The following is a 23,917-nucleotide window of genomic DNA, read 5'->3' as shown; positions in this document are numbered from 1 at the left end:
AATGTGTCTGTGTTGGTGGAGCTTAAGGCTGTGTAACAAATGTAAAAGTTTAGTTGCACAAACTTCCAGTGAGAAGAGACTGTTGCTTTAAAGTTACTCATGTAAATAACATTTCCTCTATCAGCTTGCATGGTCCTGTCTGCACAAACAGTATGATAAAGTGTGTTTTATGTAATAATTTTTAAGTGTTGAGATTTATAAAAAGAAGCAATTTTTTTTTCCCAATAATTGGCTACTTAGCCTGTGGGGACTTCCTTAAAGCTATTGTCTTCTAATTATCAGTGGATCTCCAGCAAACACAAGGGCTGTCCTGAACAAAACACCCTGCCTGCAGGACTGAGAACAACTTCAGAAGTGAGTGAAAAAACCCTAAAGGGAAGAGGTACTGTAAGATTAAACCTGTGTTTTGGCTTCTGTCATGTCAGGCACATGCCATGAAAGAGCAGGAAAAGGTGAGGAAATAACCTACTTGGTTTTGACCAAAATAAAACTTTGTTTTGATAGAGTTATTCTGACTTGGCTTGAATTGTTTTGGTGCTGATATGCTCTTTAAGTCCCACTGATTCATTGTTTGGGAAGTAGAGACTGTTATTGTTGTCTTGCATAACAGCTTTGAAGCTTTGGTTTATTCCCTGGCTTTGATAGATTTCTTGTTTGTTCTGCTCTGTCCACCTAAAGTCAGTTGTCCTTCCTTCTTCTGTCTCTTAAATATGCTGCAGTAGCTGTGCCTCTTGTGCTCAGCATCCTTGCTGTTGTGTGCATGGGTGTATGTTTTATTAAACTAACTTGAGCAAGTGTGTTTTTCCACGCTCAGCTCTTCTGTACCTGTCATCTTTCCCCAAGTGCTCATAAACAGCCTCTTTATAAAACAGTGCTGCTGTTTCGTGACTGTGAGCCCTGGCAGAACTGAGGTGGAAGCTAAGACATCTCTATGAATGCTGGTGAACAAAATGGGAATTGTGGATGCCTTTCCAGGTCCTGGACTAAAGCAGTTTGGTTTGGTCATCCACCAGAAGGCAGGCAGTTCTGCTGTGTTTCAGGGTAACCCAGGGAAAGGGGCTAGACTGAACAAATGTTTGCATCCTTTTCTTTAATAACAGGAGCAATAAGAGAACATGTTGTTTTCTCTTACTCCAGAAATGATTGCCAGTGCTCTTAAAAAAGAAAAAAAGAGCTGTGTTTTCACTTGCTGAGCACTTACCTTTTTTTCCTTTGAGGGAAGGGGTGGGAATAACTTCTTGAAAGATTAGTTAAGATTTGGCACCTTACATGTTTTTGGGTTTTTTTTTTTTTTGCTGTTCCTTCTGTTCTGCTGTCAGCAAGAGGCAAATGACTCATTTTAGTAACTAACACCTTGTCTCATTAAGGTCCTGAGCTGCAGAACTAGCTGCAAAGAGAAAGGAAAATGAACAGTTCTTCATGGTTGTAGGGCACAGGACAAGAAATGCTGGACATAAGTTGTAATGAGGGAGGTTTAGTTTAGATATCAAGCACCAGGCTCCTAACTGCAAGGGCTTTGGAGAGCGTAGAGTTGGCTGTGCGGAGACACTGGGTTGTCTCTGCTGGGTGGAGTTTTGGCGCTGGTTTGGCAGGCACTTGTCAGGAACACAGGAGGACAGACGAGTTGAGCTGTTCAGCTTGCTTGCTGCCCAGTTACCTGCCTGCTTTCATTAGTTACCTCTGGGACAGACTGAGATTCATGCCATGTAGTGAATATTTCTGTAGAAATAGTTTTGACCATCTACTTATGTGGCACAGAAATAACACGCTGTCTCAACTATAATATCTGAATGTTTGACATCAGCTGAGCAGAGTTATTGCTACTCTTCCATCTTTCTGCTTGGAATGAGTTTTGGTTTGCAGATCTGAGAAGAAAAGTATGGAAATCCCAGTGCTTCCCTCATTGTTTGGGCTCAGGAGTCTTGTCATCTCTTCTTTCGTGGGAGGTGTCTGCTCAGGAGCAAAACATGAGAATTTCAGCAGTCATTTGTTTTGACAAATGTCAAGACTTTTCTGTTAATTGTCAAACTTGTAGCATTCTCAGGTTAGGCATTTAGAGTAGGAGAACATTTCATAATTCTCAGGATCATTCGCGTTCTGAGGAATAGCTCTGACTTTGGGGAGGTGAAATGCCTCTAATTGCAGAACACATTGTGTTAAGGGCTTAATGTGGCATAGATGAACTCAAATAGTCTGGACTGCTGATGCCTGATACAAGTTGGTGATGTGTGGAACAAAGATTTTAATATTTGTGGCTGGTTTTCAGTACTGCTAGCAACATAACTATTTCTCTTAAATATATTTTCTCATTATTAAAATTTATAGGAAGCCTGGGAATGTTTTTGAGGGAATGATTTACCCCGAATTCGTTCTTTCATCTCGATAAAAGCTGTGTGGTGGAAGGTCTAATTTATAATCTGGTGTATTGACTTGAACAAAAGTAATTTTGGCTTCTGCAGTAGATGGAGAAACATCAGGTATCTGAACTGTAATTTTACTACTCCTATCATGAACTTGAATGTACTCACATGTATTTTAGACTTAAAAATTTGAAGTATTCACGTGTGTTTTAAAAATCACATACTTTGCCTCAGTTTTAACCAGCAAGTGCTCTAGCCACACAGCCCAAGTCATAGAAGGCAAAGGCAGGGACCAGGACAATTAAGAACATCCCACTGCAGAATATCTAAGGAACCAGAGGGTGCACAAGTCCATGGGTCATGAGGGAACTGGTGCATGAATTCTCAAATAAAATGGAGAATGGATTAGCAAAGACATGACAGTCCAGTGAAGTTCCCACTGACTGGAAAAGAGGAAGCATAACCCCTGCTTCTAAAACAAGGGAAAAAAGGAAGACCCCTTGGAACTACAAGCAAGTTAGTCTCACCTCTGTGCCTAGCGAGATCATGGAGCAGATCCTCCTAGAAATGGTGCTTAGGCACATGGAAAATAAGGAGGTGATTGGTGACCACCAACACGGCTTCACTAAGGGCAAATCATGCCTGACAAATTTGGTGGCCTGCTACAATGAGTGTAGAATGGGCAATCTCAAGCACAGCTACAGGCTAGGTGGCGAATGGATTGAAAGCAGCCTGTAAGAGAAGGGCTTGGGGGTGTTGGTGGGATGAGAAGCTCAACATGACCAAGCAATGCATACTCACAGCCCAGAAACCCAACTGTATCCTTAGCTGCATTGAAAGAAGTGTGACCAGCATGTCAAGGGAGGTGATTCCGCCCCACTTCTCTGCTCTGGTGAGATCACACCTGGAGTAAGGTGTCCAGCTGCAGGGTCCCCTGCAAGACATAGACCTGTTTGTGTTGTCCTCTGGGGTTCCTCCAAGATGATCTGAGGGCTATAGCACCTCTCCTGTAAAGGCAGGCTGTGAGGGGGTTGGGGTTGTTCAGCTTTGAGGAAGCTCCAGGGAGACCTTACAGCAGCCTTCCAGTACCTAAAGAGGCTACAGGAAGGAAGGCTGGGGAGGAGCTGTTTCCAAGAGTATGGAGTGACAGGCTTAATCTGAAGGAGGGGAGAATTAGTTCAGATATAAGGAAGAAATTCTTCCCTGTGAGGGTGGTGAGTCCCTGGCACAGGCTGCCCAGAGAAGCTGTGGCTGCGCCCTCCCTGGCAGTGTTCAAGGCCAGGTTGGATGGGGCTCTGGGCAACCTGGGCTAGTGGAGGGTGTCCCTACCCAAGTCGGGGTTGGCACAAGACAGCTCTGAGGTCCCTTCCAGCCCAAACCCTTTGTGAGTCTATGATGTTTGTACCACCTATATCTGGTCTAGAAAGCTATTCGTAGATGTGCTTGGTTTTTAAATTTAATACTTCAAACTTGGAAGATTAAATGATGTGTGAGTGCAGAGAGACATTCCAGTTCAGGATAAGAGGAGTAAAACTGCCCTTCAGATACCTGATGAGGACTTTGTCCGTGTCTCTCCACTGCTGTGTTACAGATAACCTTTTAAAGATGACATGTTTGGATAGGGATCGTTTATAACACTTGCAGACACCTGTTCTTGAAAAAAAGCTGCCTAATATTTAATCTGGTAGAAGCCTTTTTTTTTTTTTTTTTGTCCTGTACAATTTGCACGTATCCAAGGAAAGGTAGAGAACATTCCTCAGGCCATTCAAAGGCAGGGCCAGTGTTGGAGTCAGTTGCTAGCCATCGTCAGCATCTTTGTCTTGTTTTTCTGAGCATCTTAGCAGAGGAAAAATACATTTGGGGGTACTCCACATGGAAGTTTCCCCCTGGAACTGAAAATTAGCGTTCATGTGAAATGCTAGAAGAAACCCACGCTGACTGCAAGCCTGGGTGGTAATAGAGGGAAGCAATGAACTCAAGCAAGATTGCAGGTGTATTTATGGCAGCAATATCTCATTAGCGTATGTTTTACTCAACTGTCTTGTTAAGAGCCCACCACCACCTCTACAAAGGCCAGTAGTGAGCTGAGAGTTCACTACTGCTGGGAGTCCATCAGCTGCTAAGGATTGCAGAAGAATCTTTTAAGGGAATTAATTTTAATCTAACATTTTATTATCTGGGATTGATGAATGTAAGGTGATGTGTATGAATTAGGGAGAAATACTCTTACTCTTCATTAACAAGGTTAATGAACCTTGAGTCAGATTTTATGACTCTAGCAAGAAATTAAGTTAGAGTTGTAATGATGCGTCTAGTGAAATGTGTGCCCAGTATGTAATTGTCAAAAAAGGCAAATTGAATGCTAGACATTGTTAGGAAAGGAATGAGGAGTGCCACAAAAAGCACCTTGGTGCTACCATGCAAATTCTGTGTGTGCATATTGGCTGTGCAGTAGCTGAGCTGCTAGGGAATCCATAGGGGTTTTGTGCAGCATTACATCTTCAAGAAGGTGATTTCTTGTTTTTAATTCCCCTTGTAATCCTTTAATGTAATCTGTGTAAATTTATGGGGCTTTTTGTAGAAGATTGTAGAGAGTTTTCATTTATGTGGTACTCCTATATACATCAAGTGATCCAGTCCAGTAATGTCTCCAAGACAGGGACTTCTTCCAAGTCTTACATTTAACAAGATGCCCCAGAGAATTACTGCTTTTCATTTAGTTTTATTTATATTCACATTAACGAGCTGAGCATGTGCTTTAATGCAGTGCACTTAAATTTTTCCAGAAATGAAAAATTTATTGTGCACTGATAGCTGGGAAAACAATTCTGAGTTACTAGGCAATTCCTGGCTGAGCTAATGGTTTGTTTAAAGATAAGAGTAAGCCCTTTAGTCAACTAGGTCATTCAATAATCTATAACCTTTGTTAAAAGATTAGAATAAACTTTGGCAGGCACTTGCTGGGACTTGCAGTTTGTGCAGGTGAGCAAAATGGAAGTGAGTGAGTTACAGCACTAACACATAATGAAATGAAATGATTATTTACCAAGTCATCCAGACGACAGTGAAGAGTCATGGTGTTGTCACTTCATGTCAGGGGTATGAAATTTTCCCAGTGCTGGCTTTGTGACAGGCAGTTGGCCAACACACTGTTGTTTCTTAGGAGTTACTGAAGTTTGCTTGTGGGTCTGCCATGCCTCAGGGTGTGCAAGGTGTGCATGGAGAGAGTGCTTGGCTGCAGGAACTTGCTTCTGTCTCCAGGTACAGAAGCTCTTTGTTTTCCAGTCTTCAGTATGAATGACCTGTGGCATTGAAAAGGGTGATGGCTCCAGTACCTGTAGGTCATGGCACCTTGCAGCAGAGGCAGCAGGAGGGAGTTGTTGGGAGGACAGCATGATTACTGCTTGTTGTACTGGTGCAAGTTAATTGAGGTGCAAGTATCACACAGCTCATGAGTTAATGATGCCTGGCTTTTATCAGAGGGCAGGAGAGGGATGTGTTCTGTTTCCTTGGAAGTGTATGTTGGAGAGCTACATGCAGGCTGTGCGTTCCCTGGGGGTTGCTGTATGTGCTGTGCTAGTTTTAGCTGGGAAAGAGTTAATTTTCTTTATAGTAGCTGGTATGAGGATGTGTTTCGGATTTGTGCTGAAAACAGTGTTGATTACACAGGATGTTTTTGTAACTGCTGAGCAGTGCTGACACCGCCAAGGCCTTTTCTGCTTCTCATAACCACTTCACCAGCAAGGGGGCTGGGGGTGCACAAGGAGTTGGGAGGGACACAGACAGGTCAGTTGACCCAAACTGACCAACGGAATGTCCCATACCATATGATGTCATGCTCAACACATAAAGCTGGAGGAAAAAGGAGGAAGGGAGAACATTTGGAGTGATGGTGTTTGTGTTCCCAAGTCACCATTAGGTGTGATGGAGCCCTGCTGTCCTGGGGATGGCTGAACTCCTGCCTGCCCATGGGCAGTTGGGAATGAACTTGGTTTACTTTGGTTGTGTGCAGCTTTTTCTTTAAACTGGCTTTATCTGAACCCATGAGTTTTCTCACTTTTACTCTTCTGATTCTACTCCCTCATCCCACTGTGGAGGAGTGAACCAGTGAGCAGCTGCGTGGGGCTTAGTTGCTTACCTTTTTGACACCCACCATGGGGCTTGCAGGATTCAAGATAATGACAGATTTAATTAAAATGTGCTAGATTTGAATTTATAGCTGTTACTGCTGTTTATCAATCAGTGGGCAGACTCCTGTGCATGCCATGGGGCTTGCTTGCCTTACTGTGCAGTGCTCATTAGTGTCTGCTTTTTGCTTTTGCTGCTCGCTGTATTGCTGTACTGCTTATTGTCTTACTGTGCTGTGCCTGGGACCACTTTGGTCACACATACAATAGCCTATCCTATCCGTTTTCCTTTAAGTGCTTTCCCTCAAAATTTTGCATTGCATCTCCTGAAACTTTACATGGCATCTTCTGACTTGTTTTTACTGGTGAAAGATCATCCCTTAAAACAATAAGCCTCTCCTGGCTGTCAGGACTCAGGCTTAGTTGCACCGTCTCTCTGGGACTCCTGATACAAATTTAGGATTTCCGCCCTACTCTTCCCCGTCCCCCCACCCAAATACTGTTCATGCTTCAGTTTGGCTTGCTGCCGTTGGTTGTTTTTTTCTTTCTTTCTTTGGGGAAAACAAAACCAGAATGGTGACTCTTAAGAGTTAGCTCACTCCCTGAGGGATTCTGTGGGACAGGAAAAAGACATGCAGCCAGAGTGCATCCTCCCTGCCACATTTGAGACATGTGAGCAGCAGACTAGGGGTGTGTGAGTACGTCCTGAAAAATGTGTGAAAATCCTTCATGTGAGAATGTTACAGTCTCTGGGAAATGCAGATCTACTGATGTTTGTCTCCTGATACTCCTTAATTTGATTCTCTGGAAGTGCTTCATTCTTTGCCCTTAAATTTTAGGAAGTAAATAATTTTGCGTACTGTCTTTCTCTGTATGCACTCAGTCAAGCAATTAAAACTTTCATGCACCGTGCTATTTTACTTCTTGTTGGAAACCTTTATTTACTTTTTGATTTTACTGCTGGTCTGGAGTTGCTGGCTCGAATTCTTAGTATATTTTTCTGTGCCATGTTTCCTCAGCTGAACCATGAAATGCTGTCTTTAGGCAGGACCATGTTTTGCTGCTTCGGTTACCACAAAGAAAAAACTGAGTGGTACTGTGTAGAAACTTGAGCTGTCTGAATAAATAGAGAACATCTCACAAGGTCCATATTTGTGAAGGGAATCTCACAGTTATCAGCTGATTTGGAGTCTTCTTTGAATTTCCTGGGTCATTTGAGTAGAGCTTGATTGTCTTCTGTTGAGCTATTGTGTGTGCACTTGAAGTAAAACTAGTAGCCACTTGGAGATAATGGTCTTGCTGACTTCAGTTGCCTGCAGCTTCTTGCAGACCATGACATTTCTGGGACCAATCTACAGCATCTTGCTCTGTTCTTTCTTTTCTAGTCTGCCCACTTCTGAAACAAATATAAGGAAAAACCATGCCATTTCACTGAATTTCATTAGTCACTGATGCTTTCTCCTCGACTGGCTCCTTTATGAAGTTCTTGAACAGTTGCCTATTTATATTTGAAGCATCATATCAGCATATTTTGTGGATTGGAGTCAGGGGAACCATGGAGTATTGCATCCAGCTGCAGGGTCCCCAGTGCAAGACAGACATGGACATGTTGTAGTGACTCCGGAAGAGGCCACAAAGATGATCAGAGGGCTGGAGAACCTCTTCTGTAAAGACAGGCTGAGAGAGTTGGTCTTGTTCAACCTGGAGAAGAGAGGGCTCCAGGGACACCTTATTGCAGCCTTCCAGGACCTGAAGGGACATAAAGGAAGCTGGTGAGGGGCTGTTTGCAGGGGCGTGGAGTGACAGGACAAGGGGTAATGGCCTTAGGCTGAAGAAGGGGAGAATTAGTTCAGATATAAGGAAGAAATTCTTCCCTGTGAGGGTGGTGAGTCCCTGGCACAGGCTGCCCAGAGAAGGTATGGCTGCCCCCTCCCTGGCAGTGTTCAAGGCCAGGTTGGGTGGGGCTTTGGGCAACCTGGTCTGATGCAGGGTGTCCCTGCTTATGGCAGGGGAGTGGCACAAGATGGACTTTAAGGTCTCTTCCAATCCAAGCCAGTTTGTGAGTCTGTGATAACTGGAACAACTGATGACTAACCTGTGCAGATCAGTCCCCCCCTCACATAGCCAGGTTCAGATGAGCTTTGGGCACCAATGAAGAGGCTGTCTAAGCATATGGCTGAGGCAGATGTCTTCTGGCAGTGGTAAGATGACCATGGTAAATTTCAGACTAGCTGGTAACAGGCAGATAGCTTTTCTCATGCAGTGTCTGTAGACCTGCTCTCACAGCAACCAGCTGACCCTCCTAGAATCATGAGTCGAAATGCTGCAGAGACCTGAGAAGTGAGTAGGGTGCATCCATCTACCTCCATGTTGTGAATAGCATACAGTAGCATGGTAAGAATTGACCAGTTCAACCATGGATGATGTATAACATGTTTGTACAGAGTAGTGACTTGCAGTGCTGCTTCTTTTTGTAACTTAGAGACCAGTGAAAAAGAAAGGTCTGCCTACTGCTCACAATAACTTAAGCACCAATATTAAAAGGGTCATCATTCTGTTTGCAGCACTCAAAGGAAAGGATTTTGCTTTGCATGGATGGGCAGTAAGCAGCATAGAGAAGTGGACCTGGATTTTAATACTGGAGTGGGTGTGGAAGAAGTGGAATTGTCAGATCAGAAGTCAATGAGCTGGAGAAGGGGGAGGAGAGGAAAAACAGTTTTTATGGCACTCACATGTACAATCAGTAGCACCAATGGGCTGCAGATGGGAAGCTTAAAGCTTGTGGGGTTTTGGTGGGGTTTTTTCAGTCTCTGGTGAGATTTAGGAAGTAGTACACTGTGCTTCTGAAAAGCAGGGAGGTACAAAAACTTCCTGTGTTCAGCAACAGTCGCCACTGGGCAGTGAGTTTCTGCCCAGGTGGTAGGAGAGATCGATGCTTCCATGAGGCCTGAGTGTCTGTGTAAGCATCATCGTGCTTGGACTGATGGAGAGTAATTTTGAAAGGAGGAGAACTGTAAAGTCCTAGCTGTGTGGCTTATTAGGTCATAATCAATGTGAGATGGTGGGGATGAAGTGAAGAATCCCTGTTTTTCTTTGCACAGTTCAACATGATGTAAATCCATGGTAAAAAGCTGTGGAAAATACCGTTCATGAGAATTTGTTTTTTAAACGCTGTCTTGCTTGAAAGAATGCTTTGTGGAGTTTGGGTAGAATTCTAAACCTGTTGATCACACAGTAAAAGAAATAATTAGTTGCTCTTGACTTTCAAAGCTGAATGCCACTGATGACCTTTAATTTTGTTTCTTTTGTCCATTATGCTCACTATGTAACAATAGTGTCTTCTCCCATTTATTCCTGTCACGTGCACTAGCTTCTAGAAAAACTTACTTTCAAACATGTCTATCTGCTTTGGCAATATGAGAGCTAGTTTGGACTCCTTTGAAATTTAAGAGCTCATTTTGGTGCTTATGGAGACAGAGAGAGGGAATTACTCGCTGTAGGCCTCCAATGCATTGGGATAAACTCTCCTTCCTTTACCATTGCCAACATCTTAGTAACAAAACAAGCTGAATTTCAGGCACTGCAAGTGTGATAGTCATGTACAGTCTCAAACCTGTGGGAGAGCAAACGTGATTAAAAAGATGTGTTCCTAATTCTACTGGTGGAAAACAAAAAATATGTAGTCAGAGCCTCTTATTTGTGCAGACTTGCTTATGGTTCTTGTTTTATTTTCACAGTTTGCAACTTTATGTCTCATGAAAAGTGCCTCAAGAATGTCAAGATACCGTGCTCATGTATTGCTCCCAGCCTTGTAAGGGTGAGTAAGCACACACTTCTTTGTCTTTTGGGGATAATAGCGCAAATTTGTCACCAGTGAAGATGGTTCAGTACAGTGGTGGCTTGTTAATATCACAGTGCTTAAATCAATTGTGCTAGTCAGCACGGATGCTTTTAGAGCTGCTCAAAGGCAAAGTTACATTTCCTTCAGAAAGTCACTGCTGTGGACAACTGTGTGTAGAATTTATTGCATTCCTTAAATATTACTAGGTGTTCTTACTTGTGTGCTGCTACCTGGAAGCCCTGCAATAATGGAGTGGGGTGACTGGGTGGTATCAGCACTTTCGGAAAAATACACCGTGCATCACACTGAAGAACAACTCTATACACCATCAGATTTTCTACAGTAACTGCAGCTTACTGGGAAAATGCTGAATCTTCTCAACATAACTGAGGGGGCTATGCTTAGCTTGTGTTGGTTGTTGCATCTTAAGAATTTCCTTGTTCATTGTGTCCAGAGAATAAGGCCATTGCATCAAAAGTGTAGGATTTCAAAGCCAGAAAATCAGAGGGCAGGACTTCGGTTGATAGTAATAATTATTTTATTTTTAAATTATTTTTACTTTAATTAATAAATCACTTGCTTTCTGGTGCCTTGTTACTTTTACTCCCACAAGACTTCACGCTTAAGAGATTGTTTTTAAAGGGTTTGAAAGATGAGTCAACTTTAAAGATAGTAGGATGCAACTAAGGTTTTAAGAATCTAAACTGAAGAGAAAACAAAGACTGTTAGCCACCTGGGAAGGGGTGACAGAAAAAGGAAAAAAGGGAAGAAGGAGATGAGAAACTGACTAGAGAAGTAGTAGAACACTTCTTAAGGGGCCATATGCAAACGTCAAATGGGACATGGGTGTAATATCAGAATTGACCTCTCTGACTAAAATAAAAGCTTATTTATAGGAACACATTGTGTGGACCTGGGAACTTGTGAAGTGGAACTGATCCCCTTCTTTATGTGCTAAAAAGCTTTGCAAGTTCCTTTATGTTGTAGTGGCTTATGTAGTGGGTGCGACAGGAAAGTTTAAAACAATGTGTTACTCAAGTTACAGAAATTGGATAGAGATCAATTAGCCACTCTTCTTAAATTTGCTTTGTCTAGATGATAATGTTGCTAGGTCTTGCTGCATGCTTCCTCCTTCCCACATATGCTTCGTCTTGATAGGTGTAACTTAGGTGGCAAAAAGATGTCTCATACATAGAGAGTTGGCAGTGAAATAGTAAGAATTACTGCTGTGAAGTCTTAGAACCCACAGTAAAGGGACAGGTAAGTGGTGAGAAATGCTGTTACTAAGAATTAGCATCTATTGATGTTGCAGTATGCTGGTGGTCAGTCATTGCAGCATAGCAAAAGGAATGAGTCAGGTGATAAAGCTATCTATGCAAGGGCCTTTGGGAGAATGGTACAAATCCAACTGAGAAAAAATAATTTAATTCAGAGTGTCAGAGTTTTCACAGAATCACAAGGTTGGAAAAGACCTTTAAGTTCATCAAGTCCAACCATTCCCATCCTAAGCTAAACCATATCCCTAAGTACATCATCTACCCTGTTTTTAAACACATCCAGGGAAGGTGACTCAACCACTTCCCCGGGCAGCCTGTTCCAGGCACTGACAACTCTTTCAGTGAAAAATTTTTGCCGAACATATAATCTGACCCTGCCCTGGCACAGCTTTGTGCCATCTCCTGTTGTCCTATCTCCTGTCACCTGGCTGAAGAGACCATCGCCCACCTCTCTACAACCTCCTTTCAGATAGTTGTAGGTGGTGATAAGGTCTCCCCTCAGCCTCCTCTTCTCCGGACTAAACATCCCCAGCTCCCTCAGCTGCTCCTCATAGGATTTGCCCTCCAGCCCCTTCACCAGCCTGGTTGGCCTTCTCTGGACTTGCTCAAGGACCTCAATGTCCTTCTTATGGTGAGGAGCCCAGAACTGGACACAGTACTCAAGGTGTGGCCTCACCAATGCCGAGTACAGGGGCACAATTACCTCCCTAGACCTACTGGCCGCACTCTTTTTGATACAAGCTAAAATGTCATTGGCCTCCTTGGCTGCCCGGGCACACTGCTGGCTCATATTCAGCCTGCAGTCAACCAACACCCCCAGGGCCTTCTCTGCCTGACAGCTCTCCAGCCAGTCTCCCCCAAGCCTGTAGCGCTGCATGGGGTTGTTATGTCCCATGTGCAGCACTCTACACTTGGCCTTGTTAAACTTTATTCAGCTGGTCTCAGCCCATCAGTACAGTCTGTTCAGGTCTCTTTGTAGAGCCTCTCTACCCTCAAGAAGATCAACACTTACTCCCAGTTTAGTGTCATCAGTAGATTTACTGAGGGAACATTCAATCCCTTCATCCAGGTCATTGATAAAGATGTTGATTTTTAAACACTTGTAACTGCTTTTATGAATTTGCTCTGGGTTTAATTAATTATACAAAACAGTGTTTGTTCCTTTGCTTTTGCATGGTAAAAATCCTGCATTTAAACTTACTAATGTATCAGTCATGAATGTCAGTCTAGTTTTTTTGTTCTTCTGCCAATCTCTGTTCTCCACCTGCCCAAAGATGTGAATTTTGACTGTTTATTGTTTACACATAAAATCTAACTATCCTTGCTATGCAGTACAGTTTGTTTTATCTGAGTGGTGGTGTTAGCACTCAAAGATGTTTGCAGTTTTATGTTGCTGTATTCAGCTGTAAAGAGTCTTCTGCCTTATCTGTGATGAGATATAATGATTATATTTTGAAAATACTGGATTGTGCTGTTCTTTCCGGACAGTCTTGTCATCCTTGATGTGGTCATCCAAGTTGCATTAATCCTGGTCTGCTGTACAAGTGAAGCTTGCCATATGGCTGATGTCAGGTTTTGTGCAGTCTCTGCTGAAGTAAATATTGAATTTGGCATTGGCTTAAAAAACATAACAGAGCAAAACCCAAATGATAATCATTTATAGAATGTGTGGAAAGTTTATATTTTTAATCTCCCTGTTCTCCCTTCAGATTTTTTTGAGTGTATCTCTTTATGAAAAGGTCTGATGTAGGAGGGAACACTGGCATTGTTTTCATGATAGTTCCTTCTAGTATGTCAATATTCTGTGTTTTACAGAAATGAGATTTTTATTATTTTTTTCAATCCCATGGATTCCATCTAGAGAAGATGGTAATTGTTAAAGCTCATCAGTGTCATTTGATGCTAAGTCAAACTGTCAGAGAATAATTTTTCAGCAGATATTTCATGGAAACTTTTATTCCTGAGAGCAGGGTTTCCTTCCCAAGGTCAAGTAAAGGCTTATAGCATCACAAGCATGCCATGACTGCATCCAGTCTCAGATCATTCCTCATGTGTTCACTCTTAAAGCTGCCCTAAGAATTTTTTTTTGCACTCTTGTTAATCATTATCACCTGCATTTAGCATTCCAGACTGGATTCAGGTCATGATGTTTCAAAACAAGACTTCATGAATCAGTCTCCTGAACAAATTTGTGTGTTTATGGTTTGGAGAGGATACGATTTGTTTCCCTGGTAAGGTCTTGGTGACTTTTCAAAATTCAAACATTCTCTCCTCTGCGTTCCCATAAGTATTTGCTTACTCTGAGGTATGTGGGGTTTTCTGGGTTTTTTTTAAAAGGCACAAAACACCCAGCTCCAAAACACCCAACACCCAAAAAACCCCAAAATAATAGTGAAAATGAAGTCTCTTTGGGTGTGAAATGTGAAGTTTTATTTTCCCTTGTTAGGTTAGAATTGAAGCTGTATTAGAAATGTTACCCATTTTATTGATCTGTGATAGAGAGGCTTTGCAGGTGTGAGGGATTTTTCACATGTTGTTTTAACAACAGTTGAACTCCAGAGCCTGTTATGATGGGACAAGAGTAATGGTTTTAAACTAAAAGGAAGAAATTCTTTACAGCAAGGGTGGTGAGGCACTGGAACACGTTGCTCAGAGAGGTGGTAGATGCCCCATTCTTGGAAACATTCAAGGTCGGGCTGGATGGGGCTCTGAGCAGCCTGGTCTAGTTGAAGATGGCCCTGGTCATTGCAGGAGGGTTGGAGTAGATGACCTTTAAATTTCCAAAAAACTGTTCTTAGGTTCTCTGTTTTACTTGGGTGCTTGCTGGATAGCTCTGAACACCTTCACTGAGAAGGTCTGTCTCCAGCTCTTCAGCACTTGACCCATACTTACTCAGCAAGGCAGTTGCTACTTGGAGTGTAGCAACCACGTGGCATAATTTAGGAACCAACTGACTTGTAAAACTCCTTGCTGGTAATCTTGGCTTACTGTACCAAGGTTTCCTCATCACCTCCCCAAAGTGATAGTCACTTTAACCCTGAAGTTGAAGGGAAGGACTAGGACCCTGCATTGCATAAAGTCAAGAGAGTTTATCTCTGTTGAAACTGGCAGCCTGCAAACTCCCAGACAAGTCCCATAGCTGTATCAATGACACTTCAGGTTAAGAAGTGGTATGGGATGTCACTCTGCGTGTATCTTTTAATTCTTAATCTTGTTAGAAGGAGATGGACATTGATCTCCTCTTTAGCAGTAAAAGCAAGGAGTGACTGTCATTTGCATGTGGTTTTCTCTTTACAGTATAAAAAATACTAGTCTCAGCAACTCTTAATTGCAGTGGAAAGCTCTTACAGAAGTCTTATTTCTAGAAGTGTCGTACATTGCTGATTTGAAATGCTATGGAATTCTCTATATAGTTGTCATCACAAAGAGTCCTTTAAAGCTTGTAGGTAAGTCCTAATGTCCTGTCAGAGAGGCCTGTAAGGATGGAAGAAAAATCCTGGATACAGTGAGGCGACATATGGATTTGTGCATTATTCCCTTGAATTAAAATCTTGATAACTATGTACTTGATCTTATCATCTCTCCTGTCCTATGATATGTTGAGACACCATTTAACTTTGTGTTCTTATCTGATTTCAGAAGTTCCTTATGGAGTATCTACTGAAAGTTGCTTTTTAACTGGCATATCAAATGCTTAGAGGAAGAATGTCAGTTTGGACACAGCTAATTGACAAGCCTTGTCCTTAATAGGAAAACATAGAAGTAGAGTGCATTCAAGTGCACACAATGTGTTTAAGTTGTAGAAATCCTTTGTTACTAGACATGCTTCAAGCTAATAAAAGGGCTCTTTGTGATTACTGAGTAGTAAGTAATTGAAGAGATGTTGACACTGGGAATAGTTGAATCGTAAAGTTGTCAGCTTCTCTCAGGGAGGGTGTTATTGAGACACTTAAAAAACCTGGACAGAGTAATCATGGGTTGTACTCAGGTGTGACCACCACATCTATCAAGAGGAAAGGCTTTTGATGTCAGAGCGAGCCTTAGGAGTATGAGATAAGGAAGTACTTCTTATGCATTCTGATGAATCCAGTGCAGAAGATGTTCTTGTTTGAGAAAAGCTATTTCATTTTGAATCAGCTATATTTATTTTTGCCTTATGTTGAGAGCAGTCTTGAAAGGCTGTGACCACACTTGTGGACATTTCATTAAGATGGTTGCACTGATCCTTAAAATGCCACAATGTTTATGAATTGAAAATGAGTGACCTCAAGTTAAATTCATTTTTCTCAGCCTTTGTACTGTTTCCTACTTGGAAGCTGATCAGACCCCCACTATTGTAGGTCCTGCAGCCCTGTTTTCTCAGCCTCTGTCGTGTTTTACGAAGTCCTTACAAGTGTGGAGCTCTCTGGTGTGATGGGGAGGGAGGTGCATGGGCAAAATAATGTTTAGACACAGGCCTAGGAAACTTTTTATTAGGTTGTTCTTTTTTAAGACTTCCCAATTCAACAGCTGTCACACTGGCATTTGGTATATCTGTATTTCTGTCATTCCCCTTTGAGACTGGTGGTCTTTGACTTAGGATTCAGGCTGAAAACTTTCATCTGCCCGAGTTGGTAGAAAACAGCTGCAGCTGGGTGAAGAATACAGGCTTTCCTGGAGCTCACTTGAGATATCCAGGAGGTTGCAGACCAGTAAGATGAGACCTGACACAATCCAAGAACCAGAGGGTTTGGGTGGTAGCTGGGCTGCTCGGCACATACTGATTCTTCCTCAGTGGACTGGCATTTATGGTCATGATCTGCTATGGGTCACATACTAAATACTTTGCAGGTTTGCAGGATGAGGAACAATTTTAAAAGGCACTGCCCAGAGAAAGCAGTTTAATGCTTTCCTTTTCTTCCAAAGTTGACGTGTTAAGGGCAGTTTGTTACTGCTGCTGTTTCTGTGCTCTTGCACACAGTTTGCACTGACGGGGTTACAATCTCAGTTTTAGGTTTCTACAGAATCAAATTTACTTACAGGGTGCTATGAACTTTTACAGGTATTTGTTACATTCTGCAATACTTTGGTTTTTTTAACAGCAGGAAACTAAATAGGAGCTAGGAGAATCTTGTCTGTGAGTGCAGAGTCATTCTGGAGCTTATGCTGTACTGTCACCACAGTACTTTCTGCTGATGGGCTTGTGATCGATGCTGTAAGGGCACTTAGATGTCATTCAGTGGCATTGCAAGCAGAAATTTTCAGTGTTTTTCTGTGGAAATTGATTTTAGTGGTTTTCTTAAAGTAATTTAAGTAGTTGCATTGGAAAATTGGTCATCAATTATTAAGTTTCTCTCTGTAGGCCTCCTTATGCATCTGTACTTTGCTGTACACAGGTGGATATAAATTAAAGAATAATATGTAACATTTCATATTCTGACATGCTGCCTCACTGGCTCTCCAAACCTGAGTTTTTAATTTTGTTATGCATTGGGCACTTGGCACTTGTTTAGCAGTGACAGAAAGTCAGAGAGCTGCTGAGAGAAACATGATGTGCCTGATGAGTTCATTTTGTTGTACTTGCTCTTCTACGTTTTCTATTTTTCCACCTATTCCCATCCCATTTCTTGATGGGCTCTGCAGTGGTTTTATATCTGTCACTTCTAAAGCACTTTGGAAAGACCACTCATAACAAAGCTTCTTGGGCTTGTTTCAGAAAGGGAGAAGTTGAAGGAACAGATACCTCCTCCTCCAGCCCCCCTGCCTTTTTCTTTTATTCCCAGCATTTCAATCAGCAAGTTGTTCTATTTGGCAGTGACTTGACACTTCACAGGTTTGTAGCCAGGGTTTGAACAACTGCAGAATTTTGACTTGGTCTCCTTCCCTTGAGCCTTTTAGACAAAAGTACGGACGAGATCCTGAAAAAGTTTGACTCCTGTCAAAGTTTTTTCTTGAAGCCTTTCCCAAAATCAACAGTTTTTCACAAAAACTGTGTCCTCTGTCTTCCAAAGAACCTCTGATAATAATGAAAAGCCACCATTTCTATGTCAGGTGTGAGATAAAAGAGCCAGACTCATGGCCAGGGAAAAAATGTTCTCCGTGTTTCAGACATGGCTTGAGGGGGTGAAATGCTCATGTCCAAAGCAAGCTATTTACTCCTTGGCGTCTGCTGCCTTGTCCCTGGAGTGGTGGCAGGAGTGGGGCAGGCCTATCACCTGGACTTGATACTTGAAATCTGAGGTCAAGTTGGGGTGTGCAGAAAAGCTTTCCTGAAAAAAAAAAAATCTCAACTGGGCTTCTCAGTACTCCCTGTAATCGTTCTGGCAGGCTAGGACTCTGTTCACATAGCCATTCTCATTATCTCTTTCTGCACTTGGCCTCACTGTGTAGGATGAATTTTCAGCAAGTGGGCTTCTCCCACCAAGATGAGATTGGACTTTTTGTTTTTGGAGCAGCTAGAGTGAGAAAATGGCTCTGGTGCTTTCCTCCAATCTAGCTGAGCCAGGTAACTTATACTGTACTGTATAGGGAGGTTTGGGTTTTCCTTTCTCCTGGAAGTAGCATGAAAGTGCAAGAAAAGTAAGGAGGGAGTATAAGCCTTGAACTTTATCTGAGATAGTTTAATTAAAGTTCTCCAGGCTTTCCATGATTTTTTCACCCCCCCAAAAATACTTTTATATAAACATGCATTATATGACTAGAACATTCTGATTTCTTAAAAGAAAAAAAAAAAAGAAAGAAAAAAGGTAGACTAATGCAAACTAACCATGAAGTTTGTGTCAGAGCTGGGGTTAGAGGGCTGCAGATAATGAAGTTTGTTTGGGTTAATGGGAGTAGGGGATGGATCCCAAAGCATGGTCTATCTGCATTTTTAAATCCCAAACTTGTATGTAAAGCAAAAATTTGAAGCTTTTGGAGGTAAAGACATTTTGTAATATGTTGGAGATACTGATAGGAAATCCTTTCAACAGGCTGGCTGTCAGCCCAGCATGGTAGTGAGCCTGAGATCAGCCAGGCAGGGACTAAGGATTCCTCCAGAGAGCACAGTCTGCTGGGGCAGCGCGCTGATGACTCTGCTTGACTGGGCAGCTGCTGTGTATGATCTGTAACAGAGGCGTATTTCATACTTCATCTTCCTTTACCTCCCAAAGGTTAGGTCAGAGAAGATCTGGAGAAACTGCTTGCTTTGCAGTTTGAGGTTTAGTTATTCTTCTTGATTAAACTTCTAGCGATGCTCCTTACTCCTTGTATTACATCTGGCAAAACTGTATCTCACTTACTTCATTGTGCATACTTGAAGTACAGGATTATTTAGCATAACTGTCCCCATGCTTTCAGAGGCAGAAACACTGGTGAGAATTAAACACTGGTAGGACTTAGACCTTTGTATCTGGAAGCGACTTCTTGTCATAAAATTCTTTGTTACCAGTATGAGTTAGATTTGCTGCTAGTGGTTCCAATGAAAACCTTAATGTACAAGGATAAAAATTCAAATCCTTCTGTGAATTGTTTACTAGTAAATTTGGAAGGAAAGGAAGCTATCTATCACTATGTGTATTTTAAGTCATTATTTCCAACTTTTACTGGAAATGATTAATTTCATTTCATGCCTACGTAACTGTTTGGCAGCCTTATTAGAAGGACATGCAGTTATGCTACTTACTTCTAAGGCAAATGTCAGTTTTACAAAGGTATAAGTCTTGCAGAAAGAGTGCTCTACAACAACTGTAAAGCTCAATTATGTTTCTAATTCTTAATTTTTATCTTTTCTGTTGATCTTTTGGTACCATCCCTTCCCATATTCATTACTAATTGCTAAGTAGGAAAGAAAAAAACCCTAGCTTTTTTAGGACAAGTGAATTTTATACTAGAAATACATTTGCTAATACTGTACAGTTCTTGGCAGGTGGCATTGCAATATATCATCATCTACCTATGGTAAACAGGAACCTCAGTATGGATGTGCTTCAGGAACTGTATCTCAGTATCATCCAAGCTTTGGGAGGGTAGTGCCTTTGTTCTGATCAGCCATTTGGCTGGGCTTTATTCAGAGAAGGGGTTGGACAGCCCTGGACTGTGGCAGCACTGAGCTTTTAAAAATTGTCTTGAGAGTCTCTAGGCTATTTTTTGGTAGCTTTTGAACACAAGAGCAACTATTGGTCTTTGCCTGTAATGCCATTAATAATACTTGAGAGGAACAGCTGTTCCAGGTAAGTCACACAGTACTGAACCCAGAGGAAACAGCTGGATTTGTGGCACTGTGAATCATAAAGAAGCTGACTGGCACTTAAAAATTATATATGTCAGATATTAATCCCCAAGAAAAAAAACAAACCCCAAACTTTAAAATAAAGTATTTAAATGTTTGCTCTGACTTGTCTGGCCCTGCATAAAGCCAGGAGTTGGACTCAATGAGCCTTATGGGTCCCTCCCAACTCAGGAGATTCTGTGATACTTTTAAGGATATTTTAAAAAAAAAGACTATTTGCCTGTATATTTGTTCTCAGTTATGTTTATGTTGTTTATACTGCCCTGTCTTGCATGATGAAGCAGTTTGTGTTGTAACTGGCGCTTTGAAAGTTGTGCCTGATGGTGTGTTATGCTCTCTTCATTGGCAGGTTCCAGTTGCACACTGTTTTGGGCCCCCTGGACATTACAAAAGGAAGTTTTGCACTGTGTGCAGAAAGTCTCTGGAGTCACCTGCTTTTCGATGTGAAGGTAAGTGGAAAGCCCTGTTTGCATAACCCTCTGTGTGTGATCCAGTGGAGTTCACTGTGCTTCCGCTGCACACCTCCTATATACACACACGTACATGCTTACTGTGTTTGAGAGATTTTTTTTAGTTGCTTATTCACTCATGGGCTGTGGAAATGCGTGCTTCAAATTGAGGAATAATAAATCAGTAACGTTCAATAAATAATAACTATCAAATGCATAATGCTCTTTCATCTTTCTTTGAAAGAAATCTTTGCTGTTCATGGTATGCAATGAATGAGAAGCTATTATGCCGAAAGAAAGGCTTCTCTTGTTGAGGTAGTCTTTTTCTGTTTCTCATGGAAGATTTCAATACAGAGGATCATCAGGTATTCGTGTTTCTAAAACCTCCTCCTTTCTACAAAGGAGGACGTTTTTGTGCTACTGGTCTCAGATGTCTGTTGCTTGTGAGGGGGGATGAAGTGCCTTCAATGGAAAGATATTTGAAAATATTGTTTGTCAAAATAGTACTGCTCTGAGTGTTCTGACATGGATTCTCTGAAAAAACAATAATTAAAGAAATCACCCAAACACTGGAATTTTTATTTGAAATACATGTTGGCATGAGTACTTGACTGATTATGACGTGGGGCAACTCCTAAATTCTCCCATCTATCTCATCTTAAGCATCTAGTGGTTGTTCAGTTGCTGTTGTGAGGTTAAATACATTTAGTATTTTAAAGGTATACTACCTGTGAACTTTTTAAGAAAACAGGTGAGAGGCTATGACCTCTTAACTTTTGAAAATAGCTTTAGTTGAGTCATCTATTTTAGTTAAAGATTTCTAAATTTTGTTTTCATATTCTTCCTTATTATTGTAGGTCATTAGCATGGCTCCCATTGGAAAGGAATATTTATGTTTTCTGATGTTTCCATTTAAATGATCTTAAGAAATGTGAAATTGCATGTTACATTTAGGCATTAAAAACTCCCAGACACTTTTTTTTTTTCTGGTTCAGTGAAGGTTCTGAATTGTGTTCCTCACGTGGATTCAACAGTCATCTTGTTTTGTGTGGTGTGACTTGTTGGCTTGTTTGCTATCCTGTGTTTTGAATACCAATAAGTCAACAACTTGTTTCCCTGATACTTTTCCAAAATTTTGATTTCAAACAGCATTCAAGGTTAATAAAATGCAGAAGATTCTTCTTTTACTCTTCAGAAATCTGTCAGGATCTGCTTTAGAAGTCAGCTGTTGGAAGCTCTAGAGCTTTTCAATCCAGATAGAGATGTTGAACTTTATTTGCTTAGTTCTAACGACTTAGCTTAATGGTACAAGTCTGCTGTTAGTAATAATGTTCTGACACTGGAATTTTAGAACTTCTCCTTAACTAAGGAAATAACTGCCGTAATTAAGATAGAGTAGAGAGCTAAGATGAAGTTACCTTTTCTAAGAAATTGATTGCCATCACTAGATGTACTTTAAAATAATTTAAATAATGTTTTGGTCTCTTAATATCTTACAGTAAAATATTTTTTCTTTTTCAGACACGTACTAAACATTGTGGGTGCACAGTGAGGCATCTGCTCTCAGAAATGAGCATGGATGTATATTAACCCCTGGTGGGATAAGTAGATACACATCAATGGCAAAACAATTACAATATTTAGACTCCAAATTCTGCTGACAACAACTAATTGCTTTGGATAGCTGTTTTTGCTCTAGAATTCACTGGCAGCAGTTGAACCTGGATACCTCACGATGATGAGAGTTGCTGTCCCTTTTTTTCCAAGAAGAAGGGATGGAAATTTAAAAAAAAAAAAAAAAGAGAGAGTAAATGGAAACTCTTTTAGCTTTGGATCCTTTACAAAAGTTTCTTTTTAAGCATCAATGAGGAGCACCAAATTTACTAAAGGTGGAGGCAGTTAATGTTTTAAAGGTTATTCAAACAAGTTTTTGTATCTGAAATTAACCAACTTGGGGGTTTTGGCAATTATAAAGGAATTCACAGCACTTCAACTAGTTGAACCTTAATCAGAAAAACTTAAATCCTGTGACGCTCCTGCCCATTACATGCACACAATTTCATGTTAATTCATACTATCTCTGAGTTGGGGTTGGTGTTAGAAGCAACAGATATGAATTAAATAAAGGGAAAAAACCTTTCCGTGTTTTTTACAAAGTTTTGGGAAGGGCAGTGTGTACCTGTATGAGAAGAATTAATGATTAAAAAAACCAATGCTTTTGTTAATTCCTTGAAGTTGTAATTTGGTCTGTGGAAACTTTTACCATGGATGAGGGTATGACCCAAAGTGTCTGGTTTGCCTGGTAGCTAATTGGCAAAGCAGTAAAATATTTGTGTTATATATGTGAATGTGGAGAAAAGTGAGTGGAGGAAGGATTGTGTCACATCTCATACGAAAGTTCTGGAGCTCGGTGAAGACACATGACAGGGGGAACTGTATGTGAAAGCTTGTGGTTGTCTTAGTAAGGCCTGTTAAAAGAGGCTTTGCTTTGGTGTGGTGGTAGATCACGGCCTTCTGTAGGGTTAGTGTAAGATTGTTGCTGATTGCCTATTCTGGAGCTCAGCGAGTGCTTTCAAAGGTAACCTTCTCTGAGAAACTGGATACTGTTTTCAAGATGGTTTCAGATAATGGGGCTACAATGCAGTTGCCATCTTCCAATCCTCAGGTTATGGGCTTCAGATTTTTGTGGTGGGCCTGGAGCACTAACCTTTTTGAGCAGAACAGAAACAAATGTTTGAAGAATTTGATGCTTGCCTCTTACTTTCGTTTACTTGACAGAAAATAAGATGCCTTTACCAGAGTACTTCGTATACACAAGTCTTTAAAAAGCAGCTAGGATTTTTTATATGTCTTGTCTGTGAGGTCCACAGAGAACTTTCCTAACTCTTAGAATAATAAAGCTAGGTATTGAGCTCTTTTAGGTTTTTTGTAGGGTTGGGTTTTTTTTAATGGTACATCCTTTGCAGCATAGCATTTCAGCTGCTGGGGTTTTGGTTTTGGGTTTTTTTTTTTACCTTTGTAGTTTCTATTTTATTTCGCATCTAATACTTCAAGTCAGTGTTTAAATAAAGAAGGTACTTTGTCCAAAACTACACCTGTCTAAAACTTTACAGGCTTCACTAAAATTTCTTCCAGCTACAGTATCTGACAGGTATTTTGGAAGACAATATTAAACATACTTTAGGAGACTGCACTGAAAAGAAATGGTTGTTTTCCCTTTCCTGATAGTGAAGTGGTGATTTATCACATGCAGACATAGCTTGAACAATCCTCTCTGAGATTAACATACCAGTTTATTCTGGTCAGGTTTAAAATGGAACCCATGGAGTGTTATCTGGCAATAAAAAGGATTTATTTCCTGAGTAAAACATGCTTTCTGACTGTTGCAATCTCCCTGAGAACTGTATCCTCCAGTCATTTTGCATGTTCTGATGTCAGCGTGTGTCATATCGCTTTGCAAACAGAAGCGAGCCCGTGCTGGTGCAGGCATGCTGGTGGCTGATCTGACTTCTGCCACGTCTCCCGCAGAACCCTGAGTGAGACGGGGCTCCTGCCTGCAAGCAGGAGGGCTGTGCTACTGCCTTGCTGATGGTTCAGCATCAATGCATCCTGCTT

General features: G+C 41.3%; 1 protein-coding gene across 1 annotated transcript in view; it reads left to right on the top strand.

Annotated features, from left to right (window-relative positions):
• DGKQ (diacylglycerol kinase theta) overlaps window positions 1-23,917 on the top strand; it is a gene marked incomplete at its 5' end in the record, with an annotated part of 90,962 nt that overhangs the window by 16,753 nt on the left and 50,292 nt on the right. The window contains 2 exons of the mRNA XM_084277955.1: window positions 10,225-10,304; window positions 20,203-20,302. Of these exons, the coding sequence (XP_084134081.1) occupies window positions 10,225-10,304; window positions 20,203-20,302 (180 nt within the window). The remainder of the gene's footprint in view (window positions 1-10,224; window positions 10,305-20,202; window positions 20,303-23,917) is intronic.

Source organism: Gallinula chloropus, assembly GCF_964237585.1.
Source record: "Gallinula chloropus genome assembly, chromosome: Z".
Lineage (NCBI taxonomy): Eukaryota > Metazoa > Chordata > Aves > Gruiformes > Rallidae > Gallinula > Gallinula chloropus.
The sequence above is the reverse complement of the archived record's forward strand: the minus strand, read 5'-3'. Positions and strand labels throughout refer to the sequence as shown.